We start from the raw sequence: 22,029 nt of genomic DNA, 5'->3' as shown, positions 1-22,029 counted from the left end.
CAGCAGGAGAATGGACAGCGGGGCGCATCGGAGGACACGGAGCGCATCACTGTGTGGGCCAGCTCCCGGGACAGATGTAATCTGTTCCTTTGTCATTAATAGGAGTACAAAATGAAGAGACAGTTACACAGCTGGCTTATCCATTCAGAATACTTTTGATCCACCTGCACTCCTGGTTTGTCATCGCCAAATAGCAGAACCTTTGGTGATATACTGTATACTCTCCCAGTGTCTCCACCTCATCCTCCTTACAATAATGTACTCCATCTTTTTAGATCACGTTAAAAATAAAGACTAAAACAGAGAAATATGGGAAATCACGGGTAAATCCTGAGTGACATACATTTATTTTGTCTCTTTTTTCTTCCTCTTTTCTCTCCCTCTTTTCTTTGAATTAGATGAAATGAGAGAACCAGATATATACTCAGTATCAGATGTTAAGGCTGTTTATTGTTTAATTGTAAGATGTGCATCAACCTTCCAGCTGCCGTCAGGTTAACTTTCCATTATGACAAACGGCTTTAATCTGACATCAGATGTGATGGGACAGTTAATATAGATACAAATGTATATGCTGGTTCAGACGGTTACATTAAATAGTGATTGCTGTGATTGTTTATTGCATTAAAATGTGTCTGACACTCTGGAAACCTGCCTCTGAGGCTTTGTTGACATGTGCGCACATGTGCGCCTGTCACCAAATTACAGCTACGGAGGGTGCGCTCCGCCTTGCGCCGAGGATAGACCAGGTTAGAGCTGGCGAGCTTTTAGCGCACTTTCTGCACTGTTTTTGGCACGAAATTGTCACTGCGCCAACATGAATGTGCTGACAACTCCCCCTGGTGTGCAGTCACACCCATCTCTGCACAGACGATCTACCAAATTGTCAAATTGGCAGTGCACAGCGGTGCGCTGCACAAAATTAACACTGCGCAGGGTGCGCCAGGCTTGCGCCCCCTGCACTGCGCCATGAAATTAGAGCCCCCACTGTTCAAACCAGTTGTCAGAAAAGTCAGGTTTGTGTTACGTGGGTACATGTTTCCAAGTTCATGGCTCTGGATTCTGTGTAATGAACACAGGAAATGCTCCTTCTCTTGATCTTCCTTTAACATACCCAGTGTAAGGTTCAAATGGGCTGTTACACTCGCCAAGCAGATCTCACTCTACTTTGTGGCGCTGCAGCCCAAGCTTTCCTGACAAGGCCAACTTGCCAATGTGTATTGCATTCTCCACACAATGGCGGCTTTGAGTCTACAGTCGCTTGTGTTGTGCAGTGACTATAGACCATAGACTGTAAAATTAATGGACACAAGCTGTGTCTCAGTTCAGGGGCTGCAGCCCAGTGATGGGGAAAACAGCTCTTTTCAGTGAACTTAATCATGAGAATCAGTTCAGTAAAATGATTGTTCAAAATATTTGTTCCCTGAATCGTTCAGTACGTATCTGCAGCTCTGCCTATGAATCAGGATTTAACAAGTTGAATCATGGTTGAACGTTAAGTTCTATTAACCATTAGGGAGGACAGGGGATGGCAAATGAGCTGAGAATTTCAAAAGATAAAGCTATGGTTCGCAAACTGAAGGCAATAACAATCACATATGCTTTTTCTGACTGTTCTGTTTACTTCAATCAGCACACAAATGACTCACTGTCAGTGAGTCATTTAAACATTTTTAAAATGTAGACCCACAGAATTGTCAATAGTTTCTACCTGGCCAATTAATATTTATTCTTTATATTTACATATCATTTTTCATTTGACCTGATTAAAGGGGCTGTGAGGAGTTTCAAAGTGATCTTGAAAAAGTCTTCCTTCTAGATATATGCCTGATCATAATCCACACTTTACAATGAGACCATCAGAACCAATATTACAGGTTACGGGTTATTTTGAATTGCTACTTCTTAGCTTCCAGGAGGGGTCTTCCAGGACTGGATTGATACACTGCATGTCTAGGTCTCTATGTCAACACCACACTGTCTGAAGAAGTTTAGGTGTGAGAAGAGATGAAACGCAGAGATCTGTGTTTTTCTCTGCTGAAAATGATTTCTGTGATTAATTTTGTAGTGATGGTGGACACTGGAGCCCAACTGTCAGACAGAAAAAGGACAGAAGAGCAGAAGAAAGCTTAAGAGAGACACGGCACACGATCAGTCGAGACTGTTGTTAGTGGTTGCTAAAACGGTCAGCTGAGCGAAATTAAGTTATATTTGTAAGCTTTTTGTAACTTGGTAGCAGCGATAAAAATCAGTGTTTCCCCTAGATCTATAGCTGGGGCGGCGGCAGTGGTGGCGGGGAGGGCAGGGGAGCCAGTGTTGCATCTTCACAGAGAAGGCTGGGAGCTGTTTCTACCGTTTCTTGTGGTTGTTTTCCATGCCGGCTGTCCGCTATATGACGTGTAATTGTCCGTCTGTCTGTTTGTGTGTGTGTGTGTGTGTGTGTGTGTGTGTGTGTGTGTGTGTGTGTGTGTGTGTGTGTGTGTGTGTGTGTGTGTGTGTGTGTGTGTGTGTGTGCGTGCAATCACGTGCATGATTCACTGTGCATGACACAGAGAAAAAAAGGATAGGCCTGCGAGAATGTATAAATGACATCCTGTCACATGAATAGGATCAATAACACTAGGCTATTTAGGCTGTTTTAACCTTTGTAAAGAAGATACAGACCTGATTTACGAGAGAAGTATCACTGACATGAAAGGAAGAGGGAGGACGGGCTTAGGCCACAAGTACAGAGAGAGTGACAGAGGACAAGAGAGAGTGTAACTGACGTTGGAAACAAATCTTTTCAGAAAGTGATTCAGTTTAGTTCATTCACCTAGGTGATTCGCTCATTTTGAACAAAAGATTCACAAAAATCACATCAGTACACTCAAAAAAGGAACTTTGGTGTTTGTTCAATCTGCATAAATAAAGCATGTAGCTTCTACTAGATTATTTCATGTTCAGTGGTTAAACATGATTAAATCATGTTGTTTCAGCATGATGTGCAAAATTGTTAAAACAACAAAATCACTGTATGTTAACTTAACCTAATTGGTTTAGGTAGGAATCCCATCTGCAACACCTCTCCAGAGCAGGAGGGGGCAGTAATGTGCAACAGGCCCTATTCACCAGAGAGCAGAGCCAGAGGATAACCTGAGAAACCACCTGAAAGTGGGTAGTTTTCAAACTCCTTATTATCTTCTTGGAGGGACTTGGGAAAGACGACACCAGCAAAAAGAAGACGCCCGGGAGCAGAGACCATCCTAAAGAACTTAGGGGTTGAAGAGTTTTATTGTAGTCTTTTAATTAAACTTTTATTGTAAACTTTGAAATCCTGTGATCCTTTACCTCTGCTCCAAACGGATTTTAAAGAACCTGTATGTAGGTTTATAAAGTCTTAGGCTCCTTTTTTTTATCTGAATGGTGTTGCTGGATTTGAAGAGTATTCAAAGTTTTAACCTTGCCACAGGCCCTGGGCTTCCTTCCTCTCCTGCACAATTGTTTTCCTTTTACCTACATGTGATTCTTATTTTTCATTGTGTAAATTAATAAATATCAAACTGTCAAATAAAATGTTAATGGTATATTTTTGAATAAAATGATGTTTGGATGTCGCACTGTAGAAAATGGCAAACCCAGTGATTCGCCTGGTTAATCCAGACGCCCCTGTTCATCATCAGCAGGCTGGTCTGATCCTGCATGCAGAGGGTTTCTATGCTCCATGTCTCCAGATGTGCCTAAGGAAGCTGGTGGGTCTGTTTGGCCAGTTCATAAACTCACCATTCAGCTAGCTTATAGCCAATGATGTGGGCTACATTAAGTAGTAAGTTTTTCTAATTCAGTATTATTTTGTGTATTATTCTGTGCTGAGCCTTTAAATACCCCCAACCACATTCACATGTATTGTCTGTAAATGTATTTGCTCCAAACCATCGCTAGTGTTATTACACACCTTAGAAAAGTTTCTTTCGGTGCCTTGGGAAGAATGAGCCCACTAAGCTGGTGTGTATGTTAGCAGCATGCTGGACAAGCACAGGGAGGAAGAGAGGAATCCTGACAGAAAGGGGGAGGTGGGGAACCAGTGGGTGAAAGACCTCCCCATGAGTATGCAGAGGGTTTCTCACAAGTCCCCCTTCACCTCCAGGCCAGCATGCACAGGTGTATCTATGGCCAGAGGGGCTTTGAGGATCACACCTTTCAGGAGATGTGGGGACTCCAAGACCAGCACCAGGCCCTCAAAAACCACCCCAAGGACTTTTCTCAGGGGCAGAGGGAGGTGGTGCAGGCTTGCAGTTCCATAAGGTGGCTGAACACCCCAGTGACCCACATCACCCGTGTCCAGATGGAGAGGTTCAGGAAGTTCATCAGGTACAAGGAGCAAGCAAGTGTGTGATTGACTATCTATGCTCCACTAAACAGGAAGAGTAGACTAAATTAAATATCCTGATATGAGGAAAAAGTCTAATCAGCTGAACTTGATAAACTATAGGAAGTCATATTTCATTTGTTGTTTTCAGGCAGACACATCTAAATGTCATGCTTCTTTGTGGCCTGGTGATGACTCTGAACTGGTTGCTGCAGGCAAGGCTGTGGAGGGTAAGAGAGGAGGAGATAACACACATCAGACTGTAAAAATGAATAACACTGAAAGTAAAATACACTGTGTTTTATGATTTTTAGACATGCTCAAAAGTCAGTTTCAGCCGGTAGAGAAAACAAGCCAAAGTCCACTGACATGAGATCTTAGCCACAGTTGTTACAGTTAAACATAGCAGGGCAGGCAATATTAAAATGTAAGAAAACATTTATCCTAATAAACGGGGAAAAAATGCTTATTTAGCTTGTTCATATAATCATGAAAACGTTGCATTTATCAGAGTTGATTAATTTGGGATTTATCAAAAAACGTTATGAAATTTGTCTGTTAGTTATAACCTGGGTCTTTGCCCGGCTGCTTCCTCCACCCTCAACCCGGAATGCACACCTCCGCCCCTGTCAGTCCTTTGCTGTGCTCCAAACAAACATGCACTCTTTTTAAAAAATGAGGACTGCTGAGGTAGTCTGCTCCTCTGACGTCAAAACAACAGCTGTAATTGCTCTCCGCGCATGCGCTTTCCACACGGAGGCTTGACCGTGTCTGCTTTGTTGGAGCTATCGATGCAGGGACTTTGGTGTTGTCTACTCCAAATTTGAAGGATTAACATGGGATTTTCTTAGTATTTTCTGTATCTTACGCCTTTAAAAAGGCACCAAAGGCCTCAGTTGGTGCCTGTTTGCCGTGGACCACTCCGGAGTAGAAGAAGTAAGGAACCTCTGTATATAAACAAAACGCAGCGAGCTGCTTTTTAAGGTGGTACGTCAAAGGCAGCTGCTGCTAAGCTCGTCCAGTAGCCACTTTTAAAGTTAGCTAACCTCGCGTTGGTCGCTTTGACAGCGATGGAAATCAAAATACTGCTCTAACAGGAGTTAAACTCCGTAAAATCTCTGCGTGCGAACATGAGAAAAGAGGACAGTTTGTTCTCAGGAAGGCAGCCCATGGCAAGTGGTAGAGGGGGTGGACATCCCTGCTGCTGCCCTCACTTGACAGAGGAGATAGGAGCCCTTGATATCAAGAAGACTGACCTGAGGCCACCTGGTCGTTTGTCCAAGTCTAAGTAGTGTTATTACAAACTTTGACACAGTATGGAGACGGTGGGCAAATTTGAGTTCAGTCGGAAGGACCTGATAGGACATGGCGCATTTGCTGTCGTCTTCAAAGGCAGACACCGAGAGGTAAGCAATGTTTCCAGGCATTATCTTTTTTCTTATTATTCAGAAATGTGTAAGAATACAACCAAGGACCAGGCGGACGGTGCATTCATGGTTTGGTTGTATTGTTAAAGCAGAATTGAGTGTTATTAGCCATCTGGTGCTCTTGTTTTCATTGTACGGCCTTAAGAGGCCTGGTAGCTCCTGCAGGATGTTCTTTAAAAAGCAGACTGTCACGGAGAAAATCATGATATACTGTTGAGTCTTCTTAAAACCTGGATTTAGTTCACACATTTAAATATCCAATTACCTGGCTGTTTTATAAGATATACACTTTGAGTGATGCACGTCCCCAGTCGTGTCAAACTCAAAAGTGGAGCAGCAGAGATGTATTGTTTTCATTAGAGATGTGCATGCTGAGGCTTAAAAGAACATGTTTAAACATGTCCTACACCTGTCATCACTAAGTATAAATCATTAATTCACATTTATTTGATAAACTGAGTGCATTCCATGTTGTTACACCTAACACTTAAGATACAATAAGCATCTGTATTGCTCCATCACTGAATTTGCACAAGAGATAATGACATCCAAACTCATTTATTGCAATTTGAGACTAACAAAATATAGGATATGTTCAGTAAGGTCAAAAAATGCATTGATATTGACATATGTTGATGTTTATAGACTCACTTGCTGCACCACACAACTGCCATAGCAACCGGACTGGATGGCTGATAACTGACTAAGCAGATGATAAATAACCAGCATCAAATGACACAAGTATAGCACTCAAACCATCAGCACTAAGAGATTCACCAAACAGAGCATCCTCTAAGATAGTGCTGCTGTTGTGTCACTGTCAAATCCAGTGTTCTTTAATTTTCAGGATGTTATGACATGTTGTAAATGTTACTTGCATATGGAAAATAATGCTGATACAAATATCCAATACAAATATCTAGTGTCACACACTGCCTTGTATTTCTCCTGTCAACCCTTAAATGAATTTTGAATGAAATGTGTGTTTCCAGAAGCATGACTGGGAGGTTGCAGTGAAGTGCATAAACAAGAAGAACTTGGCCAAATCTCAGACCCTGTTGGGGAAAGAGATCAAAATCCTCAAGGTAAGTCAAAAAGAAGATGACAGTGTCGTATCCTGCTCTGAATGTTTCATAACCTGCCCCTCTGAAATATTCAGAGTAATCCCAAATATCACACTTCACTATTTTTTAATCATTTCATATCCTCTTTATCTTAGTTTACTATACTTTGCTGACCCTACATTGGTCACTGTATTGATCCTATCAATAAAGGGTAGCTGGTGGCCAGATAAGTTATCCTGAAGTTGCCACTTAATGTGAATGTTAAGTCTGTATGTGGGTGAAATGCATGGCAAATGTACCAAAATGAAGGAACATTTTTGATCTGAAACTAGAAAATTGTCCTGAAAGACGTGTCTTTCTCAACAATCAGTGGCTTGGTCTCAGATCACACACTTCTGCAATTACACTTACTATTTTCAGAGCCTAAGTGCGTTCACGCTGACAGTACAGAATAATGTAATGTACTTTGATTTCTCAACTGGTGCAATCAAACAGTCAAAAATTTAAAGGTGGTACGCCTGACACCTTTCAGCCTCAATGTTAGGCATCTTGGCTTTGCAGATTAAGGGGCAGGATAGGATGGTTGATGGTTGTAAGTAATGAATGGCAGAAGAACATCTCTGAATGGTTGTGAAATGTGATTGAAGCTTCTGTTAGGTATGAAGCAGCAGTGTTTGATTTCAGACAACTCTATCCTGTAAAAGTTAGTGTGCTGTGGTAGGACAGAGTGCACACAGTGTGCTTCATGTAAGTGTACCAACAGAAGTACCCGATTTGAGACACAGCAGTCATGTCACCTTAAAGGCCCCGTGAGGACTTTCTAAGCAATACTGAAAAAATCTGATTTCTTTGTTTATTCCTGATTGTAATACATGACTTTAAATGAGATTAACAGGGCCAAAAATACGTGATATCTAAGTGCTTATTTTCCAGTGCCCCCTGGATTGATGTATGGCATGTAGACCAGAAGTCCTTATTACAACAACACAGGGGCTGACAAAGTTAAGCTGTGAGAAGCAAGATCAGTCCTTTTTTAGGTACCAACTAGGGGTGGGTATTGGTTAGAACTAAGGGTGAACAATTCATCGATTTAAAACCGACATCGCAATGTAATAGGATGCAATTTTCAAATCGCAAAGGCTGCGATTAAAAAAAAAAAGGTTTCATGTACACAGACCTGGAGGAAGTATAGTAACTTGTACTTGTGCTCCCTTAAAACCAGCAAAAGTCTAAATGCTGTTTTTTGCCGGACCCCCTTGTGAGCTACAAAGCTCCATCCAGTAGAATGATTGTGGCTGGCATACCCCATAATCACTTTGTTTTGTAATGATTTGTTACTCTTACTGACAATGAGAGGTCAGGAAATTCTTCCAGTGTTCCTTTTTCTTTTTCATTCTAGAAATGCAAAAAAGACTTGTTTATATGTCAACAGTATCTTTTGTCGTGTCTGTCATACTCTAAAATGACTTAAAACTTGTGTTAAGTGAACAATGTAGAAGATAAATGTCACCCCTAAAAAAATCATATGCTAAATCGCAATCACAGTATTGGTCTGAAAAAATCGCAATTAGATTATTTTCCAAAATCGTTCAGCACTAGTAAGAACCTCTCAATACGATACGCATCGCGATACTTAGGTCACGATACGATAGTATCATGATATATCACAATATTTTGTAATATATTGCGATATTCTACACAATCAACTTAAACAAAGAAAAATGATGTTTATGGAAATCAAAATATTACATAAAATCAAAAGGACAAAAGAAAACATTGATGTCTGGCAGTAATGGCAGCAGTGGCATACTGACTTGCTTATTGAAACAAGAACCTTTATCATCGAGTTTAGAAGTTAAACATTTTATATATGCTTTGGGATGGTATTTATGATACAATCTGTTGGCCTCATAAAGTGTAGTAGCTCTCATATTTTACTTCTAACTCGGCTAAAATATATTTTCTTTAATTTTTACAAGAATATCTATATTAAGATTTGAAATATTGATACTGTATTGGCAGTCAAAATATCACAATATATTGCCGTATCGATATTTTTAACACACCTCTAGTACCGACTGACTTCCGTTTGCTGTACCAAGTACTGATTCAAGCAAAATCACACAGTACAATGTTTTGGTACCTTAACGCGTCCTTGTGACTGTGAGATAGTGGAAGAGTAGGTGATTTTCCATAATGGACATGCCTTTCAGGGTAGTCCTCACAGCCCCTTTAATTTGTTGTACTGTTTATTTATCCAGTGTGTTGTAGTGAGTGGTTAAGGATATGTCTGGGTAACTGTGCTAAGTGAATCCTTGAGCTCACATTGTCACATGGAAGCTAATGTTTTCATGTTTTCTGCAGACTGTACAAAGCGCTGTGTTTAGATAGTATAGGGCATCTTGAGGTTTAACATGTAAAACATACTGATTTACCATCCAATCAATGGTTTTCTCTGTCTTCTTTGCAGGAACTGAAACATGAGAACATAGTTGCCTTACTGGACTTTCAGGTATTTATACTTCATGCACAAACAACATCCTGATCATGTCAGAAACAGTCTGACTGCACAAAGTTGAGTGTTTACATACACAATTATCACACCTCTCATTGCCCCAGTTATCTCATCAGCCTGTGCTCACAAACTGGAGCAGATGGGTTGTTAGATGTGTCTGTTCCACATGACCCACTTCCTGCTTCATGGAGCGTTGTTTTCCCTTCTTGTTAAATGAGCCTCTGCTGCATCTGTTTGTTCTTGAAATTGGTTCTGTGTCTCCATGTTCAGGCATGTTTTCCTCCTCTCTCAGTGTTCAGCAAATCCTGTTAAAGTTTCAGTTAATAGTTCTGCCTCTGAGGCCTACTGAGCTGAATCATCATCATCATCACTGTTTACATTCTCTTCACAGTCACATGAGACATTTCTGCTGGTTGTCAACACCAGGGCTCCCTGGGAAGTGTATTGTCCTAACTTTTCAACTCTCTGTGTTCCAAGTTATTGCCTTTTCCCAGAACAGGTTATCAGCTGAGAGTGTAGCTGAGGTAACATGTTCATACCACTGACAGGAAGGTCATTGTCGCTAGACAGGTGTTGCTGTGTGAGGTAATGCATCAGAGCACACGCTCCTAGCTGAGAAACCAGTCTGCTTCAAACCTGCCACAGGGTGAGGAGTGACACTTTGACTCCTGGCCCAAAAACACCCTACTGTGAATCATCAGAGGTTTATTTTCCTTTTTTTTTTTTTTTGGTTGGTAGCTAATGAATTACCATCTGTTTAAGAAGCATTTAAACATTTGGTATTACAAAGGAGAGCAGCAGCTCCACAGTGATTGAAGGCTGCTCATTTAAATGAAGGATTTGTACTTCATCACTTACAATAAATGAACGTCACAAAGTGTAATAATACAAGTGTTTCCGCAGGAATGTTGACATGATGTTTTTTAATCTTGCATTAAATGTCACATATCCAACATCACACAGATGCCTCATAACCAGGCACAGACACATTTCTCATTGATTAAAGCTGACCCCTCTTCCTCCACCCTTATCTATTTCTGTCAGAAGACTTAGTCATCATGCAAAAAAGGCTGCAAAGAGAGTCCTGACCAGTGATGCATACACTCAAATGCTGAGCAATGCCAGCCGCTCACCCACCCAAGCACAAACACCTTTATGAGTTGTAAGTAGCTCCTAAACTGCTCTTCCCAAGAGTGTGCACAATGTTAAAGTTTTAAATCTAATCTGTATTCTGGCTCAGAGTGGCACCTCTTTCTGGGCGCTGAAGATAGCCTGAGCTGGGCTCTTAGATTACAGGTTTGTTATTGCACAGCAACAGGGAGCGTGAATGTTCTGTGCAGGGGATCAGACCATCCATCTATTTAATTAGGTCAGGAAGAAAGGGAAACCGAACCAAACGCTGGACACCTGAGAGATGCATTCACTTTGATTTTCACTGGCTCTGTTTTCTGACTGAAAGTGATACAGGATGAGTCTGGAAGTCACTCTCCACTTGTTCCCACAACAGATGTGTTAGATTTGATTTTTGCAGCTTCTGACTTATTGTTTTGTCCACACTGCCAAGGTTGAAGGGTTTGCTGCTTTTCTTTATTCAGTTATACTTTTTTACAGATCAATCCTTCTTCCTCAGACTGTAGATGAAATTCTTCAGTCCTAAAGTGGCTTTTATTTCACCACACACTTTCACACACAGAGGAACATGGGCCTGTTGTGTTGTCATTATGTAGGAAACTCCACCTTGTGAAAAAGGAAATAGCTGCTCCTGCAAAAGTGAGTTTGTGGTCTTAGAGGTAGTGTTCTCAAACTTTTTTACTGCAACAAACAGAAATCTTATCAAGCGTTTTTGTCTTATTTTCAGTAGAAAATGTCTTTTTGGACTTAATATGAGCCACATTCACTTGACCAGTCCAGAAAAATGCCTTGTTTCATGTTATGTAAAGACAAAAATGAGGTCTGAGTTGCTTGTAACAAGTTAAAAAAATCTGCCAATGGAGCATTAGAAAAGTGACTAGTATTTAGACTTTATTTTAGTTTCAAACACATTTTCTAGTAAATTTTTCTTGTTTCATTGGCAGATTTTTTTTACTTGTTACAAGCAATTCAGAGTTCATTTTATTTATCTGAATAACTTCAAACAAGACATTTTTTCTGGACTGATAAGTTGAATGTGGCTACTATCAAGTTTAAAAAGAAAATTTTTACTTTAAATAGGACAAAAGCACTTGATGAGATTTCCGTTTTGCAGTGTACCTTAACAAACTTTGTTATCTCCTCTATAATTTTAGATTGAAACGTGTGTTTCTGTCATACTGTTTATCACATGCTACAGAGACAATCTGTGGACACCAGACATTCAGTCCCTGACTCAAACTGACCGACTGGTGTGTTGTTGATGTTCAATAGAGCCAAAGACAACCAAAAGGCCTGACTCAGCTGAACTACACAAAACAGTCTGGCCTCTGACAGGGCGGTTGGACTAGATAGGTAGGTCAGAGAGAGGGGCTGCAGTCATCTGTTGCCATGTGATAACAGGGCTTTCCCAACCAGGCAACACAGCTTCTGTTTTTCCAAACTGGTGCCTTCGATAGGCAGCGTGTGAAAGAGAGAGCTGAAGAGGGGGGGGGATAACAGATGTTATAAAAACTGTTGGAAGTCAGAATCCTCCAGTGTACAATCACAAAACATGCCCAACTGGTCTGTAGAGTATTAGCTGCTTGGAGGTTGTTGTTGTTGTGGGATGCTTTGAGTGAACAGTTGAGAGAGATCACAAACGTGCTGTTGTCTCATTTGCTCCTGACTGATCCATTTTGTCTGATCATGTTATTGACAGCAGAGCCAGCTCTCTGGTTCCCTAAATGTTTCTGTCTGAGTGTAAATGTTGCGCAGAAGATGCTAATGAAGCCAGTCATGCTTGGGCTCCTCAATTAATGTTTTTTAAAATAAATCAATATGACAATATTGTTTTTGTCCCTGCAGTTAATCCTTCATGTCTTCCTCTAATCATAAAGATTGTTGTGAGCACCAGCACCACCTGCTCCTGCTGTATCTGTCTCTGACAGGTGTTTGTTCAGCCCCTCTCTTATCTCTTCTCTCTTTAGGAAACTGCCAGCTCCGTGTACCTGGTAATGGAGGTAAGTTCACTCTGATGTTCGCTGTGTTTGCTCAGCGCTGGATTGTCCCAGCTTTAGCAGACAGAGCTGGGCTGTAATTAGCTGTGTCTTCAGGCATCAAGGAGGTTGTAGCCTCCAGTATCCAGATGACACTTGGTTTTTGCTGGGGCTTAAGACTATTTGCATGAGGGAGCGCTGAGTGAAAATCACATCTTAGTAGTTTTATAACCAGTGTAAGTACTTATAACCATGCTACGTGCATTATTCCTGCAAGACTTATCTGTCATTTTAGCCTTGTTGTTATGACACAGTTTTATCATTGATTTATTTTCTATTGTTTTGGGGGATTTTATGCATTTAATTAGAGAAGGGAGCACTGGAAAAAAAAACTAAAATCTTATAAAGAGATTTTGTCTTATTTTCAGTAAAAAATGCCTTTTTAGACGTAATATGAGCCACATTCAACTGACCAGTCCAGAAAAATGGCTTGTTTCATGTTATTTAAAGACAAAATGAAGTCTGAATTGCTTGTAAGAAGTGAAAACTCCATCCTTATTAGCGTCGATGGCTGTTCCATCTGCCCAGCTTCTGAGGTCCGCAACCTGGGTGTCATTTTTGACCCCTCCCTCTCCTTCCAGTCACATATCAAATCTGTCACGAAATCAGCCTTCCATCATCTCAGAAACATCTCCCGTCTCCGTTCATCACTATCTGACTCTGTTACAGAAACCCTTATCCATGCTTTTGTTACATCCCGGCTGGATTACTGCAATGGAGTCCTGTCCGGGGTTCCTAACAAAACCCTGGACAGGCTTCAATATGTGCAAAACTCAGCTGCCCCAGGGTTCTTACTCGCACTAAACCCTGGCAGCACATCACCCCCACTCTCATTCACCTCCACTGGCTCCCAGTCAAGTTCCGCATCCAGTACAAGCTCCTCCTACTCACCTACAAATCCCTTCATGCACTTTCCCCCCAGTACCTGGCTGATCTTCTCCACCAACACACCCCATCCAGGAGCCTCCGATCATCCGATGCTGGTCTCCTCTCCATCCCGCGGACCAAACTAAAGTCATTCGGCGACAGAGCCTTTAGTGTGGCCGCCCCCACCCTCTGGAACTCTCTCCCCGCTGAAATCTGCAACTCTCCCACCCTAGACTGTTTCAAATCACTTCTCAAAACTCACTTGTTCTCCCTGGCCTTCCCTGTTTAAGGCCTTGTTGTTAATTTGTTTGTCCCTCTACTGTGAAAGCGACCTTGGGTTCTTTGAAAGGCGCTATATAAATTTAAGTTATTATTATTATTATTATTATTATTAAAACAAATCAGCCAATGGAATAAGAGGAAAGTTACTTGAATTAAGACATTATTCTAGTTTCAAGCAAATTTTCGAGGAAATTTTTTCTTGTTCCTTTGGCAGATTTTCTTTTCTTTTTACAAGCAATTTAGACCTCAATTTTTGTCTTGGAACAACTTGAAGGAAGTAATTTTTCTAGACTGGCCAGTTGATGTGGCTCATATCCAGTAAAGCAAGATTTTTTTTTGCTAAAAATAAGACAAAATGCCAAAACAGATCAAAAATCCAATTTTGAAACACACAGTGAGAATCTGGATTGATGTTAAAAAAATATCTGAAGGAGTCAAACTACATATCACATTTTAGCCTGATTAGGGGAAATCAACTCTTTACACCTGTAAGGGCAGATGTAACGTTCAAAAAATGGGCGTCAAAGGGACTTAAAAACAATTAATGACATTTATCCAACACAGTCAGATGATTTTATGTCTTTTGAGGCACTAAAATTAAAGTTTAATTTGGACAAAAAAACACTACTTTAAGTATTTACAATTAAAAAGTTTTGTTAATGCCAAACAAGGTTGTCTTAGCAAAATCCCCCATACACAGTTAGAAAGTTTGTTGATAAAAATTGCTTTGAGAAAGGGTTTTATTTCAGACTTTTACAATTTATTAATGAGCAGTACATTGGAAAACTCCAGTAAGAAAATTATATCTTGGAATGAAGATCTATCAGTATCTTTTAGTGAAGAGGATTGGAAAAAGGCATGTAGTAAAGTCCATACTATGTCAATTAATAGTCATCTCGGGATATTGCAATTTAATTGGCTAATGTGTACATACACCACACCTGTGAAACTAAATAAGTGTAACAGGAATATTCCAGATAAATGCATAAAGTGTGACAGAAAAGGTACGTTGATACACTGTACATGGGAATGTAATCAAATAAAAGCTTTTTGGTTGGAAGTAAAAAAAATATTGAAAAGATATTATCAAAACAATTGATTATAGACTCCAAACTATTCATAATGGCTATATATCCAGAAAAACATAAATTTACTAAGGCAGAATCTAGTTTTATTGATTTTAGCTCATTGATAGCAAAAAGATGTATAGCTCTGAACTGGAAAAACATTAACGGACCTAGCGCCTCTCACTGGCTAAAGCAGATGTTGTCTAGCCTACGTCTAGAAAGAATAACGTACATCTGTAAATTAAAGCAACATATTTTTGATATATATAAAAAAACTGTAATATTGAAGAGTGAAATAAGTGATTGCTTGTATAACTGATTGAAGCTGTACAACATTGAAAAAAATCTTCAATAAAAAATGTACAAGGCAAAAAAAAAAAAAAGAGAGGAAAAACACCTGATAGATGGATAGAGCAGGAAACAGGGCAAGGGTGGGCAGTGACATGTGGGAAAGAGGCCACAGGCTGGATTCAAACCCTGGCAGCCTGCACAGGGGTGAACCTCATAGAGTGTGATCTAAACCACCAGGCCATTTGCACTCCAGTTTTATCATTTCTAAAAATGCTTCATGCTTAAGTGGTTAGCATTCTTGTAGGAGAGGAAACATAAAACGTTACATGTTTGATTGTGAGTTGCATCACATGAGCCTGTGCTGTGGGGGTCATTTTCATCAGGTCTTCAAATTAGTTCATAACTCTATTAAAGTATGATTTAAAGATGAAGCTGTGTTGTAATTGCAAAGCATTTTTTCCAGAAAGGTTTTTTCCAGAAACCAGCTTCACAGAAGCAGAAACAGAAGATTCCTTTAGCTCATTTCTTCCTTTCATTTGATCTTTATTGTTTCTGCTTGTCTTAATGGAGGAATGGAAACGTCCTCTGACAGCACACCATGTCCTCTCCAGGCAACATCACACATGTTGATGGAGATGGAAGCCATGTGTGAAGAGTGTACATCACCCCTGTAAATCATTGCTCTGAACACTTCTGCTTTCAGTCCGTACAGAGAGCAGTTCATGTCAGTCAGTCACGTCTGCCAGTGTTACTCTTTTTTTCTCCTCACATGATGTTCTCATTCTTTGTCTCCTCTTTCTTTTTATACAGTATTGCAATGGAGGTGACCTTGCTGACTACTTACACTGTGAGTCTGACACAAACTCTTTACAGTGAGCTCCTTATGTACACCTGTAAACATATTTGGATCTCTATGGATTGAAAATGAAGCCTTTAAAGGAAAAATCTTTCTCTGTTAAAGTCAAATGTACTTTGGTTCTACGAGATAAACAAGCTGGTGCTAGCAAAAGAGGAACAGTTCTAACGATCTGCAAAGAGAACAACAGCAGAATAAACAGCTCAGGGCTGTGTCTGCCTTTTGTCTGTGTACCTGCTTCAGGTTCTTTAAGCGACCATGACTTGCAAAACAGACCCTGACATCCAAAGCAGGGCAAACCCACTGTTTCCTCCTGTGCTTATTCTGAGCACTTTTTTTAAATACTGCGACAAAACAGACAGTTAGCAAACAGGGGGAGTTAAGATGTTACAGTAAGCCACAGTTTCAACAGCTGACCCACATTTTATGACTCTCAAACCGTCTCACTCTGTCAGGGAGCCAGTCCAAATAGGAGACATTAGTTACTTTGTGGCTAGGAGAGTTTTTGGAAAACACACCTTTATTTTCCTGGCTCAAGTTTAGCTGCGTCTGGATTCAAAAATGTGTCAGAAAGGTGGTGTAACCGGAGAGGGTTCAAAACCAGGGAGGGATCTGACGTGGGACCATGTTTGTACCACAGTGACGTGAGGTGGATGATTGGAGGGAGGGGGGACATGAGCAGGAGGTGAGAGTGGGGTGATGTAGGGAAGAAGTCCTACAGAGGGTATTTTTAGAAGGTAAATCAGATTTTCACTTAGATGCAACATGATCCGACTCAAAGTATAAAAATAAAAACTGAAATGATTTTCAGCACATTCAGGTGCTGTTGTGATTTCACATGCTCTGTAAAAACTGACCAGCACTCTCTGTAGTCAGTGTAAAAACGTTAACTCTGATTGTTTGGTTATCTCCTTTTTCCTCTGCAGCCAAAGGCACGCTCAGTGAGGACACCATTCGAGTGTTCCTGCAGCAGATTGCAGGGGCCATGAGGGTCCTACAGTCCAAAGGGATAATCCACAGGGACCTGAAACCCCAGAACATTCTTCTCTCCTATCCAGCAGGACGCAAGTCGCACTCCAACAACACCTGCATCAAGATCGGTAGGTGTGAGAGTTCCAAGCGTGAAACATAACTCAACGATTAAAGATAAACTTAAAACAAATGATACAAATTGCAGCTGTCCAATATAAAAATGTAGTGTCCACCATCAGCGTAGGGGTGCTAATTGACCAATGGAAAGACATTTCATCACGTTATATAAATATAACACCCATCTCATCCTACTGTCTCCTCCTAGCAGGAGAGAAGTTTATGTTGGGTATGCTCTGTAATGAATCAGTCTTTGTGGAAAACACTGAGTTGTTTCTTGCGACAAATAATCTCGTAGTCAATTATTGCACTGAAGCTCTGTGATTTCCTCGAGCAGAGACAGACAGGCTGATGTGAGCACGTCAGTATCAGACTGCTGTCCATTAGATGACCGTGATTTAAGGACGAAATCCCAAGAAGAAGCAGTGATTAGGGGGATGTGCCGTGTGGGATCATGAAACAGTCTGATATCAATCATTCACTAAAGTCATGGGACATAAAACAGGAGACTTAAAGGGGACATATCATGCTGATCCCTGATTTAATACTTACATGTAATGTAATAAATTTGAAAACACAACCTTTCACCCCCTGAATTTTCAAAAAATGGGATATTGTATTTTTTCTGATATCCTAGAACGAGATTTGATGCCTCTGAAAATAGGTCATTGACATTTGGCCACGAGATTTTGACCTTCGTGACAACACCAGGATCCTTTCTTTTTATTGGAGTAATCTGATAAAGCAGCTCCTCCTCTGTGATGTCAGTTAGTCACACAACCACCACCGAGGGATACACCCACCAAGAGCTGAGTATAAATACAGCTCCCTACTAGCTCTGGCTGACTTGACTGAGTGCTGGATGCAGGGACTCTGCTCTGCTGAGCAGCTCGGCTTTACATGGTGAATTAGCAGTTAAAACACCGTAGTTTTAGCAGACGTTGTAATACTTGTGAGACCGTGATATTTGCATGCTTGTTCTGACATGCACTGTGAACCTGGACCACAATAATGCTGCGGTAATAACATAGTGACAAACTGACAGCAGAGGCGATCTTTAGACTACACTTTCAGCATGATGGATAAAACAGACAGAGAAAAGTGAAGGAGCAGGATGGAGCCCTGTTATACAAATAGTTTATTGGTGAAGTCTGCCTATATTTCCACGTATAAACTATACATGTTACAGTACCGGTTTGACTCACCACACTGAAGCGTCCTGAGATGATCTGTGTCTAGGTGGATTTTCTTCCTCCTGAGCTGCAGAACCGTCCGGGTCTGGCTCGGGGTCCAATACAAAAGGACATATCCTACACTCTGCCATTTTATTAGTGCTATCAATGCCTTACTGTGAAGTTTTGGCAAACAGCAAACTCGCTCGGTCTGCTCCATTCAATGTGGCGATTTTGTAAATACTGCCATGCTGCAAAAATCACCCCCTGGCTCTACCCCCTCCGCCCCTCTGATAGAACTGACCAATCAGAGCACAAAGGGCTGTGACGTTGCGAGGTTACTGGAGGTCATTCTGGAAAAGGAGCGTTTCAACGAGATCTTCAGAATGGCCTAAAATTAGGATGTTGAGAACGCTATTGTGGGGCAATGAAGGAACTAAATGAGTTGTACTGAGGGCAGAAATACTTTACAGGCATCATGGTCTGGCATAGTGAAAAGGAGAAACAAGCATGATATGACCCCTTTAAGGTTTGCAGTAGCCGTCACTCCAGCGCATTATTAAAACACATATTTATACCTGAAATGTTCAGTGGTTCATGGATGACTCTATAAATATAATGTTTTCATTTAGGGTCTTGTCAAATTAAGGTGTTTTGGTTTTATTTTGAAATTTAGTTTATGAGAAAAAAAAAGTTAAAAAAATGAATTCTGAAAGTATGTTTTTTTTTTTTTCAATTCAACAATATTTGATAATTGTGCTTCGTATCATCTTGAGAACATCTAAGAATAAAGAATAAATGATTCAACACAGAGACGTTCTGCTGGAGCATGAACTGATCATGTCTCATGAAGCTGAACACTGAAATCCCTACGCTGTAATCAACATTATTACAAACAAGTTTACTGCAACAGCATCACATGATTTCCCCAAGGTGGTTTGTTCACCGGCATTTTTTCATCTCGTATTTAAAAATTTGATTTGATTTTTAAGACCTTCAAATCCCCCCTTAAAAGTTTCAGTCATGAGCTGATAAAACAGACACAAACATAGAAGAAATGTCAAAGTAAAACCATGTTTATTTAGCTGGTTTGAAGTTTCTGTCTGAAAGAAATCACCAGAATTATGAGTGTCATAACCCCATATACAGAGCGAGTGTTTGTTTAGCTGTGTGGAGACTGTGCTAAATCTTTAAGCCTGTTAATTCTTGTTCCTCTGGAGAGAGTTTGTCAGCCTGCGGGAGCAAAGTGTGAGGCCTGTGCCGTCGCAGCCACTGCAGAATGTTATAATCCTCACCACTGTGGTAAAATCAGCTCAGTCACGTTAACAGACCGTTCACACATGCTCTCAGTACCTTCAGGGACACAGGTACTAACTCAAGCACATCCTGTGGGCTGGTTTACTTAAATAAATAATAAAGGGCTCCCTAAAAGATATAAGAGGGCATATATCAAGGTTGTTTTTCTTGCAGTTCCTCTCTTCCTCTCTTGTTTCATTTGAGTCCAGTTGTCCTCGTAATGTTTTTCTACCATCTGCATTCAAATCCTGTGACCTATGATAACTTACTTTGGTGTCTTTCATTCTTTTTACCACCCTTCTTCCTCTCCCCTGTCCTGTCTCTCTCCATGAAGCGGACTTCGGCTTTGCTAGGTACCTTCAGAACAACATGATGGCTGCAACCCTCTGTGGGTCACCCATGTACATGGTGAGCGTGTAAACCAGGAAACTCACGTATGAGCTTGTTAATAAACGTTTAAGATTATCTCAGTTTTATTTCAGAGGCTTTTTGTGTGAAGATTTTATTCCTAACATAGTTTTGGTATTGCTTGTAGTTAGCTGTGAGCAGTCTCTAAATATTATATCAGTTTTAACTTGTGTCCACTCCTGCTTCCTCACCAGGCTCCTGAGGTCATCATGTCCCAAAACTACGATGCCAAGGCCGACTTGTGGAGTATAGGGACTATAGTGTTTCAGTGTCTAACCGGCAAGGCTCCTTTTCAGGTAAACACACACACATTGTACTCTGTGATAAATGATTCAGAGCTTAATTCTGGTACCAGACCTGCCTCACCTTAACCGAACTTCAGATTCTTCTCCTCTTTTTTCTTCAATTCTATTTTTTATTGTTGTTATTTTTTAACTATTTAAATTTTATCTTTATTTATTGCAGCTATCACATTACTTGCATTGCTGATGACTTCTCTTTTTGGGACAATGCATTTGATTATTGAATAGTAGGAAAAAAAATGTTGATCTTACATTTATATTTTTGTTGTTGGGTACAGAGATATTGTTCATTATTTTGTTAAAGAAAAAACAAAAAAAATATACTCAAAAACAAAAAAAAAGTTTACCCTGGTTATGTCTCAAATGAAAAGACAAAAAAATGAGAAAAAGACCAAATTAAAGATGCTACAAGGAGGATCTGTTTTAATTGCACTCCTTCACCACCTTCTGGCCCAGAGCCTCCGCACACTGTCATAGAAGTGCAGTTACATTGAAATTGTGGAAAACTTCATGCACTGAACCGTAGAGTGACTTATAATAACATAAAATATATGCTGCACATCCCTTTATTGTGTTTTCATCCTCTCTGAGAAACTTCAGCTGGCTGCGTTTGTCAAAGTGCTCAAACAAGTTGCCTCTTCTCTCCCCATCATGTGAAAGATGAGCCGGAGCAGGAACACAGTAATTTGCCTCAGCTGACTTTTACGATTGCTCTGACGGATAAAACACAAACATCCAGCAGAAAGCCTTATCTAGACTGGTCCTGTAGCATTTCTGAAACTTCAGGCAGTTTCATTCTTTGCTCCTTTGATGAAAGTTTGAAAACATGTGGAACGTGTCATTACACAGGTGACAGCAGCACGTCATTAACCCCCTCTGGTGTGAAATATACGCACAGGGCCACATGTTTGATTACTAAACCATCAACCGGAGAGAATGAGGAGATTGGTGAAAGATTTGTGTTTGACTTTCTCTGAATCCGTTTTATTTCCAGGCGAGCAGTCCACAGGACCTCCGGCTGTTTTATGAAAAAAACAAGACTCTCAGCCCCAAGTAAGGAGATAACATGTCCACACTCATGATCCATGATGTTCTAAATGAGGATTTTTTGCTCATAAAACAGAAAGAAAAAAATGTTGGAAATCACATGGAAAACTTCAACTTCACTAAGAATATGAGAGGAGACATTTCCAGCAATTTATTCTCAAAAAAAGAAAAACAAAGAAACCGAAAGATCTCTAAGACTTGCACTTTGACCTCAGCTCTTTAGAGACTCAGTGTCCCATATTTGTTTTGGTCACAGTGCTTTTATAATTGGGTATTTCGATCACTCACCAAAAGTATTCTTCCACAGAGATGCTGTCAGTGCATCGAGTGTAGCTAGGACAGTGACAAATATGGCTGGTATCACAAATTTACTTTTTAAACTTGTTGAAACAGCACGTTACATCCATAGACTGTATAAAACATGGACTTAGTCTCGCCGACGTCACCTGTCTGTTTCTGAAATGGAAAATGAAGCACATCGGCTGTCGCAGCAATATTAATAGTGGTAAGGGCTTTGTGTATAGCTATAGGGCGCCTGTCGGTCACGTGACCCTCAGCTGTGCCTCTTATTGGGTGAGCTCAGGATCTTCATATCCTCTGAACGGCCAAGTTAGAAAAAAAATTCCCCTCTGTACAGTGTGTGCTGATAGTAAATGTATTGACTCAGACAGGAGACGTTTTTTGAACCAGGTTGTAAATTAGTTAATTTCTGCTTTGAAAATGGCTTTTTTTGGCTTGGTGTGTTTGTAACTTTCTGTACTTCTGGAGCCAGCCTCAAGCAAACACTCAAGAAACAGCAGATTTCAGCACTTCAGCATTGTCTCATGTTCA

At 40.5% G+C, this 22,029-nt stretch overlaps 1 protein-coding gene across 4 annotated transcripts in view; it reads left to right on the top strand.

Annotated features, from left to right (window-relative positions):
* Positions 1 to 5,083: 5,083 nt before the first annotated feature.
* The window catches only part of ulk1b (unc-51 like autophagy activating kinase 1), a 36,835-nt gene continuing 19,889 nt past the window's right edge, over positions 5,084 to 22,029 (top strand). For all 4 annotated transcript variants that reach the window (XM_074690279.1, XM_074690278.1, XM_074690277.1 and 1 more), the window contains exons 1-9: positions 5,084 to 5,754; positions 6,768 to 6,860; positions 9,310 to 9,351; positions 12,453 to 12,485; positions 15,839 to 15,875; positions 16,811 to 16,984; positions 19,776 to 19,849; positions 20,044 to 20,145; positions 21,146 to 21,204. In XM_074690279.1, the coding sequence (XP_074546380.1) occupies positions 5,665 to 5,754; positions 6,768 to 6,860; positions 9,310 to 9,351; positions 12,453 to 12,485; positions 15,839 to 15,875; positions 16,811 to 16,984; positions 19,776 to 19,849; positions 20,044 to 20,145; positions 21,146 to 21,204 (704 nt within the window). In that variant the 5' untranslated portion in view covers positions 5,084 to 5,664. The remainder of the gene's footprint in view (positions 5,755 to 6,767; positions 6,861 to 9,309; positions 9,352 to 12,452; positions 12,486 to 15,838; positions 15,876 to 16,810; positions 16,985 to 19,775; positions 19,850 to 20,043; positions 20,146 to 21,145; positions 21,205 to 22,029) is intronic.

Source organism: Halichoeres trimaculatus, unplaced genomic scaffold (genome assembly GCF_033239565.1).
Source record: "Halichoeres trimaculatus isolate MK-OKI-2021-1 unplaced genomic scaffold, fHalTri1.1 fHalTri1_scaffold_16, whole genome shotgun sequence".
NCBI classification, from domain to species: domain Eukaryota; kingdom Metazoa; phylum Chordata; class Actinopteri; order Labriformes; family Labridae; genus Halichoeres; species Halichoeres trimaculatus.
Note: the sequence above shows the minus strand (reverse complement) of the source record. Positions and strands in the feature narration are given on the sequence as shown.